The sequence below is a fragment of the Ptiloglossa arizonensis genome, chromosome 8 (assembly GCF_051014685.1).
Source record: "Ptiloglossa arizonensis isolate GNS036 chromosome 8, iyPtiAriz1_principal, whole genome shotgun sequence".
NCBI classification, from domain to species: Eukaryota; Metazoa; Arthropoda; class Insecta; order Hymenoptera; family Colletidae; genus Ptiloglossa; species Ptiloglossa arizonensis.
The window spans coordinates 7434817-7450173 of NC_135055.1; the positions used below are offsets into that span (position 1 = coordinate 7434817).

General features: G+C 37.2%; 1 protein-coding gene and 3 non-coding genes across 4 annotated transcripts; 1 reads left to right on the plus strand and 3 right to left on the minus strand.

The window, feature by feature from the left end:
- Positions 1-331: 331 nt before the first annotated feature.
- Positions 332-4709, minus strand: LOC143149984 (uncharacterized). The gene is made up of 4 exons (XM_076317915.1): positions 4601-4709; positions 2521-2751; positions 2016-2197; positions 332-1704 (listed from the first exon to the last, which is right to left on the minus strand). The coding sequence occupies exons 1-4, from the start codon at positions 4707-4709 to the stop codon at positions 1495-1497; spliced, it is 732 nt and encodes a 243-aa protein (XP_076174030.1). The 3' UTR covers positions 332-1494.
- Trnam-cau (transfer RNA methionine (anticodon CAU)) lies at positions 2342-2414 on the minus strand. The gene has a single exon. It is a non-coding gene; the product is annotated as a tRNA-Met (tRNA).
- Positions 3120-3192, plus strand: Trnar-ccu (transfer RNA arginine (anticodon CCU)). Its single transcript has one exon. It is a non-coding gene; the product is annotated as a tRNA-Arg (tRNA).
- Positions 3846-3917, minus strand: Trnah-gug (transfer RNA histidin (anticodon GUG)). Its single transcript has one exon. It is a non-coding gene; the product is annotated as a tRNA-His (tRNA).
- Positions 4710-15357: the final 10648 nt, after the last annotated feature.

Here is a 15357-nt window from a genome sequence, read left to right on the forward strand (position 1 = left end):
GTCTTTACAGGTTGTGTAATGCACGATTGAAAAATTAAAAGAGTAATTATTTCAACTAGGGACATTGTAAATACGTAACGATATTATTATAATTCATAAAAAATTATTATTTATTATTCAGAAATAATTCTTATAAATATTATTTCCCTGCAGTCAACAATTTATTTTATATTTCGTATACAATAATAAAGATTTGTAACATTAATATCAGAATGGAAACTTTTATTTTTATCCATGTACATATAAGTATCTGTTTACCAGAAATATCAGGATGGTATGTTCAATGTGATTTATTTTAAATAACTGTTACATAATAGTAAGACTATTTCGTTCAATACATACATCTTTATTTATCAATAGTTATAAAATGATACATCATTCACTATTTACATTAGTTTCACTATATAGTCTTAAAAGAATTAGCATCTTTTAACAAATATTTACATTCATGTGCCTTCAAACTTTTGATGTACTTCACATGCAAACTACAAATCTTTTTTCAAGTACTGTTTAGTAAATTAATTCTAAATTCATTTAAGGGGCTGGACTTAATTTTTTTGTCTAATTAAACCAGTAATGAATAAAATATATTTTTGGCAATTATTTAGAAAAGGGGAGGTCTCACCGATTTCGACGATTTGTGAATATGTTGTTGTAGTTTAACATTTTGAACAACTTTTTCCCATTCATATAATCGCCGCTCGGCCTTAGTTTCTGAGATTTTTCCTCAAAAAGATCACTGCTACTATATAGTATTGAATTCTATCTGTACGTACGCGTCTGTGACTCTGATGCGTCAGCTCACGATTCCTCTTTATTTCTTGTTTCTATAACAATGGCATGGCGACCAACGACCAAACGGGTGTACTTAATAACTCGGCCGAGTAGCCGGCCGCCTTGAGGCAGCTAGAATAAAAAAACCTAACTCAAACCTTATTGAAACCTAACTATTCTTACTAGTAACTAATTTAATGGTTTAGATGCAGATCAGGTTCTTTTATTCCAGTCGCCGTGGAGTGACCGGCTATTCGGTCGAATTTGGAAGTACACCCGTTATACGTGTGTAAAACGCTTGCACACCCGCTGCCACAAACATATAGCTATAGACAATATTCTTTGAGTAGTAGCAATAGGTTTTTGCAAAAATCTCGGAAACTAAGGCCAAGCGGAGGTTATATGTACAGGAAAAAGTTGTTCAGAATGTTGATGTCTATAACATATTCAAAAATTATTGAAATCGGTGAGATCCCCCCTTTTCTAAATAATTACCATATATTTAGACATGTTTTCCAATAATTGTCTTATAAAAGTTTCCCAAACAATGTCCCTCTAAAAAATAAATTAACGAAATTTGAAAACGATCAATATAAAAAGGATATACATATTTGAATGAGCAGATTAATAATACATCACGAATATAGTTCCTCGATGTGGTTATCTAACAATACTTATTCAACTACCAAACATTTCCATTAGTGTGACTCTTCAATAAAGTTAAATCTGACAATCCAAAGTTGTTGCAGTATGTGGGGGCGACAGTCTAATAGGCGTTAGTGAAGAGATTGAACGTTGAATGGATTGCAACGCCGGCGCTTGTTGTTTAATTAACATATGTCGAAGAGATTGCGCTTCCTCTCTAAGTGTTATTATTTGCGCTCTCAAAATTGCGTTCTCATGCTCTAACATGGTCGCTCGTAACGCGATCTACAATATAACATTGATTGAAGGATTATTGAACACAAAGGTGCTCGATGAAAATGTTGACTTTGTTACAAACTTTAATATTTCATAAATCGTCTTTATTATAAAGTGAATCTAAATAAAAATACGTGACTGCGGCAAGGTTACGTTGACAAGTCTATTCGTTGAATACACATACATATATAAATACAATAGGATTTCGTCGAACTTGTAATACGCATAACGTGTTCGAATAACGACCAAAGCAATTTCTGTCACTTGACAAGCTCTGTTTACATGCAGCTTCATCGCCTCATGGAATGTTCTATACTCACATGATCTTCTCGAATTTTACGAGCATCTCGAGATTTTTTTGCAGCTTGATTGTTACGTTTACGTCTTTCGTAATATTTTTCGTCTTTCTGATTGTCTGGAATCGGTTTTTTCTCGCTCCTAGGTCGTCTTTGTACATTCGAGATGCCGTTCGTATCCAGAAGGTGACGCGTTACCATACTACCTGTTTTATCGACAGTTGTTTTACCGTGCAAAAGCTTTCTTCTTTTTTTTTTTTTTTTGAATTGTTTTTACATATAAGATAAATGATCAAGGCAGGTTTTATATTGGCGCAACGAAGACGCCAAGAAAAGAATGCAAAAAAAATTGCCCCGGGTGAGGATCGAACTCACGACCTTAAGATTATGAGACTTACGCGCTGCCTACTGCGCTACCGAGGCGGTTGAGATTCAGTTTTTTTAATAATATATATATTGTACAAGAATGTTTAATAAATTTGTACTTATTCAGTTTATCAATTAAAAAATCAATGAAACGTTAACTTACCCGTATTAGTATTCGAAAATGGTTGTGGCACACTCAAAGATTGCATTAAAGGTGGTACAGTAGATAAAAACGGAGGTTGGAGCAAAGACCCTGGAAGAGAGAACGTAGCCAATGGTGTTAACGGTGATTGTGTTCGGCCAATTGTTGTATCTGGTGTATTGGAATTTGTTAAAACATCCGGATCTCCGAAACTGTAATCTCTAGAATTGCATGGCTCGTATCTGCACAAGTCTACAAATTCATTGTAAATTTATTATAAGTTGTCGTATTATAAATATTGTTTTTAAAAACTTGTTTATTTTCACGAATGTTACGTTTTCCGCGTGTTGAAAAAATACGCTTCTCGAGCAAAAAACGTTTGCATGATAATGACCGTTGAATCGATTTATTTGAAATATAGTTTACGATACACCATGCACTGCAAATTGCATTTCGGTATTGGTTTTACCAACAATTGGTCGAGTATGTTATGTCGAATGTATCAATTCAAGGTATTTCGTTTATTTATTTATGCTTCACAGAATATGGTAATTAGTATTGATTAACTTTGTCGTATTATAGTAACATGACATATATTTTGAAGAAATTTAACATCAACAGCCCCTGTGGCCTAATGGATAAGGCATCGGTCTCCTAAACCGGGGATTGTGGGTTCGAGTCCCACCAGGGGTATATTCTTATGTGGAATATTTTTTTTTATACTTTATAATTTATAAAATTGTTTTCAATCTTATTTAAAATTACATGTAACACGAATATAAAATTTTGCATTTGCAAACAAATTATTAATTATCAAAATTGGAATTACACAAAATAAATCTAAAGTAAGAAAAACAAATTCTGCAATTATATTCCGTCTGTTTCGAACAATAATTTAATTAAGCGTATTAATGAGATAATAAGTTTTATTAACATTAAGCGAATTCAAGTATCCTATCGACTCTAGAGCATTAAATAAGTAACATTTGCGTGTTTCCGTGAAATCTTCGTCAGTTCATCGTGAATTATACGAAAGCAAATGTTTTTACATATATCCTCGCTATGAGAACACATTCCTTTTAATTGTTATCTTTTATGATAATAATACCGAAATAAGAACACAAAAATGTACGATACGTAGGCATGGATGACGGAAGGGTATATAAATTTTACATATTCATTATCGAAAGAGAAATTGTGTTATAAAAATAAAAAATGTGAATTAAACAAAAGTAATAAAAAATAGATGAATTTAAGTGTGCAAGTAGATGTTGAAGTATTGTATGGATAAAATGCGCGATAAAAAAAATAAACCTCCACCGTGACAATGTTCCATTGGGTAACACTGCCGTGACCAGGATTCGAACCTGGGTTACTACGGCCACAACGTAGGGTCCTAACCACTAGACGATCACGGCTACTGGAGGACTTGGTTACGATTTCGAAATCGTCCGAGCTCGAGTATTAACGTCAGTTAACTTGTTCAATCGTTCATGACTTTTGATTATATTACCACGTGTCTACTAACAAAATGAAACATCACACCCTATAATTAACCTCTTTAAAGGAATTTCTCATTTTATTTAAAATAAATAAAACACCAAACCGATGTATCACTTCGATGATGTTGCCAATTTAATTACAAATTTATATTTACAATTTCAGTAGTTACTTTCGAATGATGATATTCAAGATAATTCAAGGACTAACCGTACACGCATGTGCTAACATATTTGAAATGATTGAAAAAGTAAAGTAATAAATAATTAATAATTATACAATGATATTTGTAAATAATTTGATAAATAATAAACTTAGAATGCTTCTAATATGTGTAGACAATAAATATAAAAATGGAATAAAATTAATACATTTTCTTATCAGTATAAATTTATTATACAAAGGAAATATTAACGTTATTCTTTTGAAAATTGTGAAGCAAGTACAAAGAAAAGCAGAGACATTCGAAATTACAGTCTATAATAATGGGAAACGATTAAAAAGGGCAGAAATAGAAAAAGATAGAATGATAATACATCGTCACGAGTTTTACAATTTAAGTCTTGAGATAACATAATTCCTTGTTAGTTTTTAAAAATACCTGATGTTGGCCCGAAGAGGTTATAACGTCTCAAAAGGTGCAACGCGGAAAATGCGCCACTTACTGTGCTTCCAGTACAAATCGTTCTTGCGTGCGCGTGGGAGCTCATTCCTTCTGAAAATCCTATAAAACCGATATAAATGAAATTATACAAATGAATATTTTTTATCGTCGATTTTTTATTTTTGAAATTTTAGTTATAGGTCTCCATCAGATAGTGCAAGATATGAGAAGAGAATATTTTCAAAGATAAACATTGAAATTGATAAAAATTGAACCAAAATATGTTGAACCCAGTTGCACATAAAATATATTTAAGTAAATGTATTGTCCCGACTATAAACTGTTATAAACTCACAACAACGATGAAATCCTATGGGCCTGAAGAATACTGATAACAATTACGTAATTCCGAGTGTACGAAGAGACTATGTATATAATCAACCAGGTAAGGGATCCTAACTTGTTTCAACTTCCAATGATAAAACATCGCCGATAAAAGATAAACTAGTAAATTTCACTCGTATTTTCTCGACTGCGGTCTACTATAAACTCACAACAACGATGAAATCCTACGAAACTCAAGGACACTGATAACAGTCACGTAATCCCGAGTATAGTCAGATCACTATTTCCTCTCATCAAACCAATCGTAAGAGACTCATTCAGCGTTCCAGTTATCCCTGGAACCTCTTTTTTAAAGAAACTTCCGGGATCAATTTCAATCGTTAATTGTTAAATTAATTCAAGACGATAAACAGACTCTGTCGCACATTGAGGACGCTTCCTCTTCGACGTTTCGACATCGTCGCTTCATTGACACTTCCGGTCCAGTTCCAGACGAACTCTTTCGCTTTTGTTTGCCACGAGTTGCGCGTTTCACGGGTTGTCGAATTGTCACCGGAAGCGTCACAATCTTCCCTGATGGCGTTCTTCCGACTCGTTGGTAAACTCCCTTTGTAGTTGCGATTTTGACTTTCCCTATTCACCTTGTTGACGTTTCGTGTCACGTGCCGTTCTGCCGCATACCTTGCCCACCGGAAGAATGTCCAATTCGTCGCCGCTAAGGGGTGGAATTCCCGCCTACAAGGTGCGCGCGCACTGCTCGTCGGAAGCGACTGTTCCGCCTCTCGAGTCATTAGGGACGAGCAGCCAGCACGCGTTCCGAGTGGTCAAGAAGGGCAAAAGCCAGCCGAACCAGCCAATCCTGGGGTTGTCAGTTGGTCCCGCGAAGAGTAATCGCTCATCCTCGCATGTATCACGACCCTAATCTGCGGATCTCCACTGTTATAATAGGTCGCTCGGCTTATTCGTACCTTGCATGACTGAATGACAGAGATCTGATCGGTGAAAGTTGTTCTAAATCTACAATTACGAGAGAGGGGATTTTCGAAAAGCAAATAATCAAATATGTTATAATTTCGAGAATTTGCCATGCTTGGACTTCAACAGTGTTGGATTATTAGACTGTATGTAGAGGGTAATTTAACACGTTGATGACTATGCTCTGATAAGCGTATAACTTGATCCAACGTATTTTTTTGAATTATTTAATAAATGATCGAAATTCAAAAGAGTGTACAGTATTTAACAAGTCAAATATTTTATTAAAAATAAATCAGCATTTTTGAAGATATTTATAGTAACATTTTTTAGTGTGATATGTAAAACTACTAAGTAAAATTTATAAATATATCATATGCATTGCCCCTACTTTTACTTGCAGTATGTACGCGATATTTTCTCTTTAGATATTTTTGTTTTTTTAGTGCTAATAATTTGTTTTGCACATTCCCAGACAATCTTTCTGGTGTGTAGCCATAAGAAGCAAATTCCTTGTTGTGCAATTTGAACTACATCTTCTTCTGCTTCAGAGTCGTCACTTGCTCAATTTTTCGCCAATTGTGGCACACATTCACAAACATGTTTGTCATCTCGTATCCACTGCCTTTTTTACTGTTTTAGGATGCAAATTAGCGTCTCTCGTCATCAATGTATTAAGAAACAACGATAATTAATACAGTGGTGCAATTTATTAAGAAAAATAGGATATACAAAACGTGGAACATATAATTTTGTCTCCGTGACGTACGACTCGCGATGACGTTCATAAGTCATGGTCATGTTCGGGGCACTGCGTGTAAAATTATCAGACCACAAATCAAGTATAGTTTGTCTTCGTAGATATGTTTTCACCGACTCCGAGTCTTGGGTGTGATGGAATAGAAGAATGATTTAATCCAAGACATGGGAATATGTAAATGCGAAAAGAACTTTCCGATAGGATGTTAAATTAAATTATTAACAAAAGTACGGTATAAAAACTTACATGAGACGAGTGTACGCAATATGTTCTTTTCACCATATACAATACGGGAGGTAAATAATGCACCTTTACGTTACTATATATGATAGAGCAATAGTAAAATTTGTATTACCGCAGTAAATTACACGAAAAAATTCCTGTAACGTCTTCCTGAATATACTAATCGACGGAAAAAGTTTCAGTTCGATGCTCGCGTATTTTTCTCCCCCAAAAAAATCCCTTAGACACGAGTAAACCATCCCCCGCTTCTAATATGAAAATACCATCGGATAAACGTGCACGTTGTGTCTTTTCACGGTTTCGGGAACCGACTCATCGCGATTCTTTTATCGTATTCAGGAAGTACGATAATCTCCACCGACTTTTCGCAAAGTTTCGCCGCAGTATGCAACTATCCGTACTTATAGTCGCGTACGCAAGAACGTTCCACCTGCACCACCCGGCTAGACAGAAGTCGGGTACGTGTTTCTAATGTCTCTGGGACAATCGGCAGCTGACACTTTCCTCCTACCCGCGAATGTTTAATGCGCTGATAATTATTATGAACTAAATTAGACGACGACGATCAACATTGATGGGGGATTGCAACATTGATGAGGTCGGGGCTTGAAATTGTTTTTAGTCGACCTCATCAATGTTGCAACTCCCTACCCTGTTGTACTGGCCATGGCTACTAATTAACGGTCGAGAGATCGATTGCTTTCTAGGGAGGTGGGAGGTGCTCTGCAACTTGGGTCCCCAGAACCTTCGATCATCCAACGTCATAAAAATGATCCACCAAAATCAGTTGGTAAGTACCACAGTGATTCGATCTTCGAAGTTGGCGAGCAACGTACAGTGTATGCTTCGCAACGATGTGTGTTTGGTCACGGAACTGAGAATCAAGTCACTCGTGTAGAAAACATGGCGAGTGCTTTGAGAAAAGAATTAACGAGATATCTCTCGACACTAACCTTTTGCAGTCGAAAGGCGACTCTCGGCCGCCATAAATTTAGCACGGTAACTCGCGTCATATTGTATCGTGAAAAATTGCATGACTTCCCGTTCGAATATTATACCTCGCAAAATGTAAACATGTACAAAATGTTGAGCGAATAAAATTATATTCGAAATTATTTGTAATTTTTGTTTTAAGAAATTTCGTCAAACGACTAAGTTCTTCGTCACAGAAGAATCTTCGAGTGCAAAGGATTTGAAATCTTTCTCTAATGATCACATTTGGGTCCTCTACTGTTTCTTGTGTATATTAATAACATTCCCGAACGTTTCACATATTGCTCCTCTCTATTGTTCGCGGACGATCTCAAGATCTTTCATACTATTGATTTCTCTCACAGTGCATCTCTTACATAATCTGATCTTACAATTAGTAATTTGGAAAATTGGTGTTCAGGTAATAAATTATGTCTTAACATTTCTAAATGTTCAGATACCGCGCTAATAGTTCCTTGAACACTGTTCTAAAATATGTTAATAAATACTGTAAATATATTGATTTCTTTTCTACTCCTGCTAGATTCATGTTTCAATTGTTCCCTGTTATGCATTCTTACCGTTAATTCTTCTTTCTTTTTGCTTTGTATTCTAAAGGGTTTGTAAATAAATAAACAAACAAATAAATGAACAAATTGCCAATGATAAAATAATGCTCTGATCGGTGTGGTTTAAGAATTAGAAAAAACCAAAGGTTTTTATCTCGATGTCCGACCAACCGAGATTTCCCAATCCTTACCATGATTTTCAGAAAGAAATTTGCAAATAATGATGGCAGTTTTCGGCTACGTTCGATGTGATTTGTCCTAAATTAATCACGAAAAGTGTTGTCCGTCGTAAAATGAAGTCTTCGAGACCAGTGTCTTTTTCTGTGTCAACGCCTCGCTCGTAAGGAGAAAGTTTGCAGGCGCGGTGGTGATTTACAACGTGGCGCGTCCACAATGTGCGCTAGAAAAGGACGAGCAATTCGGGTTACTTCGTCTGTTCGAATTTAACCTGTGTGGGAGACGGAGAAGGGGTGGAAGGGCGCATGGCGGGTTAAATAACGCCATTTGTTATCGTAATATCTAATTTAGCGGCGAAGGGTGATGCGCCTCTGCCATGTGGTCGTGATCTCACGAGGCCGCAGTACAGGTGTCTTACAAACAACAATTTAGCCATAGTAGGAACGCAAGTTCGCCAGGTGCGCTAGAGAACAAGGAATGAATCATTGTCGGAGCTTGTTCGGTCGCTTCGCTGAAATTTCTAAATATCGTATGTACGGAAGATGATTTCGGAGACTTGAAGCACTTGAAGAACCTCCCTAGAAGCCCTTTTTAAGGGGGCGGGTCGGTTTGACGCATTAAAAAGTAATACATATTAGTTTTTGTAATATAACTTACGATAGTGCGAACTATAAAAGTCAGTGGTATGTTTTGACAAAATGGTCGTTATTTGCGTTCGCGAACTCATCGTTTTCAATGATTATTTTTCAATGTGGCCTATCGGTTTGCACGGTTCCATCCAAACAGGATGAGGTGCAAAGAAAATTCAAAATATGCTAGAACTATAATATATTCTCTAGAGATTGACGTTCGAACGATTTGATTTTTATGAAAATTGCCAGAATTGAAACTGTTTATATGTGAGAGTCGAATTTGAACGAACAATTTGTAGGTTTTTTGTTGATATCTTCCGGAATAATTAAAATTTTTTAAAAATTGCTACATCATTTTTTAACAAACGTTATATTAAAGACGTCTATAAAATTTCAAAATAACCGGGTAACTAGATCTCGAGGTATCTTGCACACCGTTCCTGAAAACATCATTTCGAGAAAAACGAATTTAAAGTTTCTAAACGGATTGTTAGGCGCGGACCAAAATGTTGCGTCATGTTGCTTTCACATTTTATTCTTAAGACTTCAAACTACTATATAAGATAAAAAAATTGATCTTTCCAAATTTCAAACCGTCCTTCCCTCTTAACTAATCGAAGGAGGTTCTTTTGGTATTGAGTTAGTTCTCTCTTTGATAAGAATATTCCAGCAAATTCTGTCCCAGACGTACTTACTTATTACATGGCACTCTCCTATAAGTCTAGACTTTGAGTCAAACGAGAAAGATCTTAAAACAGGTTTTCTGTGGCTAGGAGAAGATGTTTGAAAGTTTGATCAAAGACCAGTGAAAATTCAACTTTAAAATAAAAGAGAAATTCCACAAAAAAAGTTGAAGTCCCTACACGCAGAAGAGTGTCGCCAATTAACAGACGAATCTGTGGTAAAACTTGCTACAATAACCTTACCCAAGAGTTCATTAGAACATCCAGGACTCGTGCAATAGTTTCTCCTCTTTGTGTAAAAAAAACGAACTCTTCTTTAACAAAATCGTTAGAATGTTTAAGGAGCAAGTAAATTAAATATTTTTCTGCAAATCCACAAATTTAACTTGATTTTTATTGAACAGTCCAATTACAAAACAGGTATAAATAAGTAAAATTTCTAAAGTTTCGTACACTCTGAATTGTTCTTCGCGTAATTTGAATTGCGCTCATAATCCACCGAATCGATTTTGTACTTTTCGAAGCAAAAGAACCCGAAAAGTGTTGATAAACGAGTTCAAAAAATAGCTACCTAAAGAAACCGAATCTCTGAATTTTATTCGTTTACATCAAATTCTCATTTTTTTCCCGCCCCTTTTTTCTTTTCAAATGGACTCACGTCGGTTTCATAATAAACGGTTCGGAGTAATTGCAATCCACGACGTCTGTAAAAGGATTGAATAAATACTACCTCGGGAATCGCTCGATCGAGCCTCAACGTTCTTCCGCGGAAGCAGAAAATAATCAGCGAGATTGTCCCAACATTACGAGCAGCGGTTCTCGTCGCTTTATCGGACGCTCGTTATCATTATGTGGCTCGATGCGCGATAGCGACCCCCCCGCACCCCCCCTCGCCCTCCTTACTCTCAGTGGCCCGTGCTCGGGTTCTCACTCGCACAGTCTACTCGTGCGAACCCAAACACCTGTCCGCGGCCAACGAGTAACGTGACATCGCGTCATGTGACCTCCTGAGCCCCGGACGCGTCCCCGAAACCCCTCAATGTCCATTACGATGCGCGACCTCAGGGTAATCTGCCTAATCGCCGTCCTGGAAACGACGGATTACACACCGCCGTGGATATCTTCGTACAACCATCGGTGTTTCCCCTACCTCGGTTTCGAAGTCCGTAAGGAATCCCTCGATTTCTTAGGTAACATTACTTTAAGGGGATTGGGTAACATTACCCTCGTATCTCGAGTTGATAAACGAACAATCGCTAGAATCTTTTCCTTTTCTTTTCTCCGATAAAAGTAGCGCAATATTAAATTGTGACACTTTGTATCAACGTGTCGTTCAGTTGTGAATATTCGAGAAGCATTCGACGCTGATTTCGATGAAAACGTTGGTTTCCAAAGCGATTCAAAATGGGAGATTTTTCGAGACCCACCGGAAATTCTCAATTTCCTTTGTAATCTCTTGAGGGAGTCTCGAATAAAAAAATGGGCAATATTTAAAATCGTTTCTTCTCTTTTTCAATTATACCACGCATCAAACTGAAATTTTTCTCCCGTTTAATATACTTCGCAAAGACATCGTACAAAATTTGTTCACCTTCCTCTGAAAATTAATATTTACTGAAAGAGTTCGCAAAACATTTTCTCACTCAGCGAAGGAATCGCGAAATTTTGGTACGGTCGAAAGATATCCGACCAGGATTCCTCGCCACAAGAATCGAAGAATTTCCATAAAAGCGAGAACTAAAGTTCGATAGACGGGTACCATTGTAGAAAATGGAAGAATATCGATAATCAAAAATCGCGAGTAAACTGTTTTATTTCAACCTTTTTCAAACAATGTGATACTTGTGTTACTCGGGGAACCGTGAGATCCCATTTTAGGTTATGTTAGCATTTTCTATGGAACGCTCTGTGTTTCCTTGTCAGTTGTCCGAGTTCTCGAAAGACCAAGACCGCTTCAACAAGTATTTTTCTCGTCGAATCGTTCTCCGTTCGAAAGGCGATGAACACGAAACGGGCATCACGCAACAACACCGTGTTCCCCAGTTTGCACACCCGAGAACGACAGCGCGGCGAGGGGGGGTCGCGTGTCTGGCCCTTAATTCTATCCTCCGTCCCCCGTTCGCCACCATCCCCCGCTTAAGCGCAGGAGGCACGGATTCCTTGCACCCTCGCACGAAGTCACGAATCGCGCGACGCCCCGTTGTTTCACAACTCGAGCAAAGTTATCTCATCAAGTCGTCACGAGGACACCGCTTCCTCCCCCACCACCGATCGCCTTCATCGCCTCGTATTCTCCCCTCTCCTCCACCGTCTCCTACCCTCTGTTGTAAAAGATGCGATTAAACTTTCCTTGCTTCACTCCGGGGCTATTTACGATCTCGCCAACCGCGTCTTCGTTCTCTCAGAGGTACGTTCGGTGTCAGGTGGAGCGATTAATCGGTTTTTCAACTTGTTCGTCGATCCAGGGTACACTTTTTTCCCGAGTAAAAATCAAAAGTTCGATCGAAGCCTGATTAAGGGTGTAGGATAGTTTGAAATTGTTAACGAGTACATTTTTTGGTTCGTTTTAAACAGTAGTTTGAAGTCTTAGAAATAAGACAGAAAGATCCCAGCTTTCAATCCTTTAATTTCGAGCAATGTCGAAAGATGTTCGATCGAATCCTGATGAAGAATTGTGAAAGAATTTTGAAATTTTGAGAAAATAGATTTTGCTTTATTTTAACCCTTACCATTCCTACTTCGCTAAACTCGACATTACATGACTACTTTACTACTTAACGCTAGAACTACTGACAGATTTCGTAATATTAAGGTATACCTCGTATGTATCTAAAAGAAAATCAGTTGATGAGGAAAAAGAAGCATTTGTAAAATTGATCACACACGTAGAATAGAAAAATCATAATGTCTTCAGAAAACATGCCATGGAATTTAAAGTAAATTTCATTATGGAAGCAGTTGGAACCAGTCATTTCGATTGGTTGGTAAATTCAGTGTTAACGTAGATGAAAAATAAATTTTTTTACACACTCTGTACTGTTGCGATACAACATTTTATTAAAAGCACATTTTTTGGTCTATTTTGTAGATTGAGTTGTTGGTAAATAAAAAAAAAAAAATTGAATAGTGCAAAGAGTTAAATAGCAGTTTCGAGTCTAAAAAATAAAATAAAAAGATTCCAGCCTTATACCCATTGAGCGCTAAATATTTCCTGACGAAGCGATCTAGCGGTTATGATCGCTGAGGGCAGAATATTTTTTTGCTAGCATGAACTTTGACGATTGTACATATTCCTTACACGAGTCTCTGTCATAGTAGTAGAAATAAATTTCAATTGCGTCTCTACTTTAATATGTATATGAATATAAAACTTGAGGACTATAAACTACCAAGGTTCTTTTTATGCTTATATTTAATGCATAAAACTTCTGTTTTATCTCGTAAGGGTAATTTAATATAAGAAAGAATATCGTGTAATGTTAACAGTTTTTCTATAGGTGGAGTAATGAAGATGATTTTGAAATATAATTAATTTTTCAAAATGGAATCAAATATTTTTTACGACACAATCCGACTTAACCCTAGTCATTTTCCACAAAAAACGTATCAACCCATGTTTCTCAAGAGAACAATGTTTCAAAGGTATTAAAATTTGACATTGCTATTACCTTAAAGAAAAGTATACATCTTTTTAAGAAAGCAATGGATACATTTTGCCCGTACATCAACACACGAAAGCTATTGTAATATTTACTAAGAAAAATTTTTTTTTAAATTAATTTTTTCTTTAACTACGTAAGATGTTCGGAGATGTTTCAAAACAGAGTAATCTTCTTGGGTAATTCGAGTGTCCGAGTCTCGGCTGGTCGAAAAGACCAACATTCCCTTATCTAAGCATGAACAGTACACGCGCGAAAAGATTGCCTCTGAAGTTACGAAGGTTCGAGATTGTTCCTGTCGCATTCTAATTCTGATATTTCTTTTAATAATGAAACACGTGCCTCGACTCGAAGCTTCGCGAAGACAGCTCTTGGACTACTCGTTCGTTTTTCTTCTTCTAGCGTTCCACGAATAGACGTGGTTTGCCTTTTCGCGTTTAGATAACAGCGAGTAGTCAGTCAGCTCGCCAAGAATTACCGGGATGAGTGCGGATAAGAACCGTGCACGGCGCGGTAAGCCACAGTTTGCCGACAGCCTGGGAACCGAAGGGCTGTGAATGGCTTCCATGCGCCCGCGGGACCAAATAGCCTAAATGATTAAGTTCCTGTTGAAGAATCGCATTCAGCCAAAAGGATGTTCTCCGGGTGAACCGCGAGTCTGTTCAATTATGACGCCAAACGGGATCAAGAATGATGCCAAACGGGGCGTTTAACTGCCCTCTGCAAACATGGCAATTTGCCCTGGACTCTACGCTAAACGTTACTATATACTTTCATCGTTATAGCACGATCGAATCGACAAATATTTAAGAGCCAACGAAAATCATTTTCTCACTTATGTGCAATAAACGTCCTGCTCTATTGTAGTTGTTACATTATTCGCGTTCATTTCAACAAGTTTCCAAATTGTTCGTACTCAAGGTCGCGCGAAGGATACGATATTACGATTACTAGATTCACGATCGACCTTAGTTGTTATGAAGATAAACGCGCGTACACGTAGCGATTTTTAAAAGAACATCGATTAGCTTAAAATGTGTAAACCTAATGGTATCGGTATATTTTACATTTTTGTACAAGTCCTTGCTTTCTGCGTCTCCAGTTTAAAAAAAAACTTTTACATTTCACATTTCGGTGCAAGTGTCCGTTGAGAAGAACTTGTATGTTCAAGTTGAAGCGGTATTGGACGACGTGTCAAAGACCAAGCAATCCTCGACAGTTTATACGAAATATCGTAGCCACCATTGGAGAAAGTGCGCTTCCGCGTACGGACATACATTGTCCAGACACCGACTCTTATTAATATTTTACACACAACGTCCTCCCTTCCGCGATCAAACGCTCCTCCTATTTTTTCCTCTCCAGGCTCAACACACCGCCCCCGGGCCGTGCCGCGGTTTCCGTAGCATTATTTAAATCGCAAATCGATACCACAACGGCGGAAAACACAGTTACGGACGGAACTGCCTAAGCTCATGTAACGCGAAAGCAAGATGGATCCGATAGGGGCTTAACAAATGGGCCGATCTAACCTCCAACGTGAGTCGATCGTCAGATTCTGCGCCTTAGAGCTGCAATAAATGTTCATAGGATTGCGTCGGTATTGGAAAACATTGAAACAATTGCGTGATTAAATTAAAAAGAATTCGTTCTCGAATTTAAACTTGAAAATATATACGTAGATAATCATCATTGGATAATTACTGCGTAATTCCCACCATTGTCAACATTATGTTCAC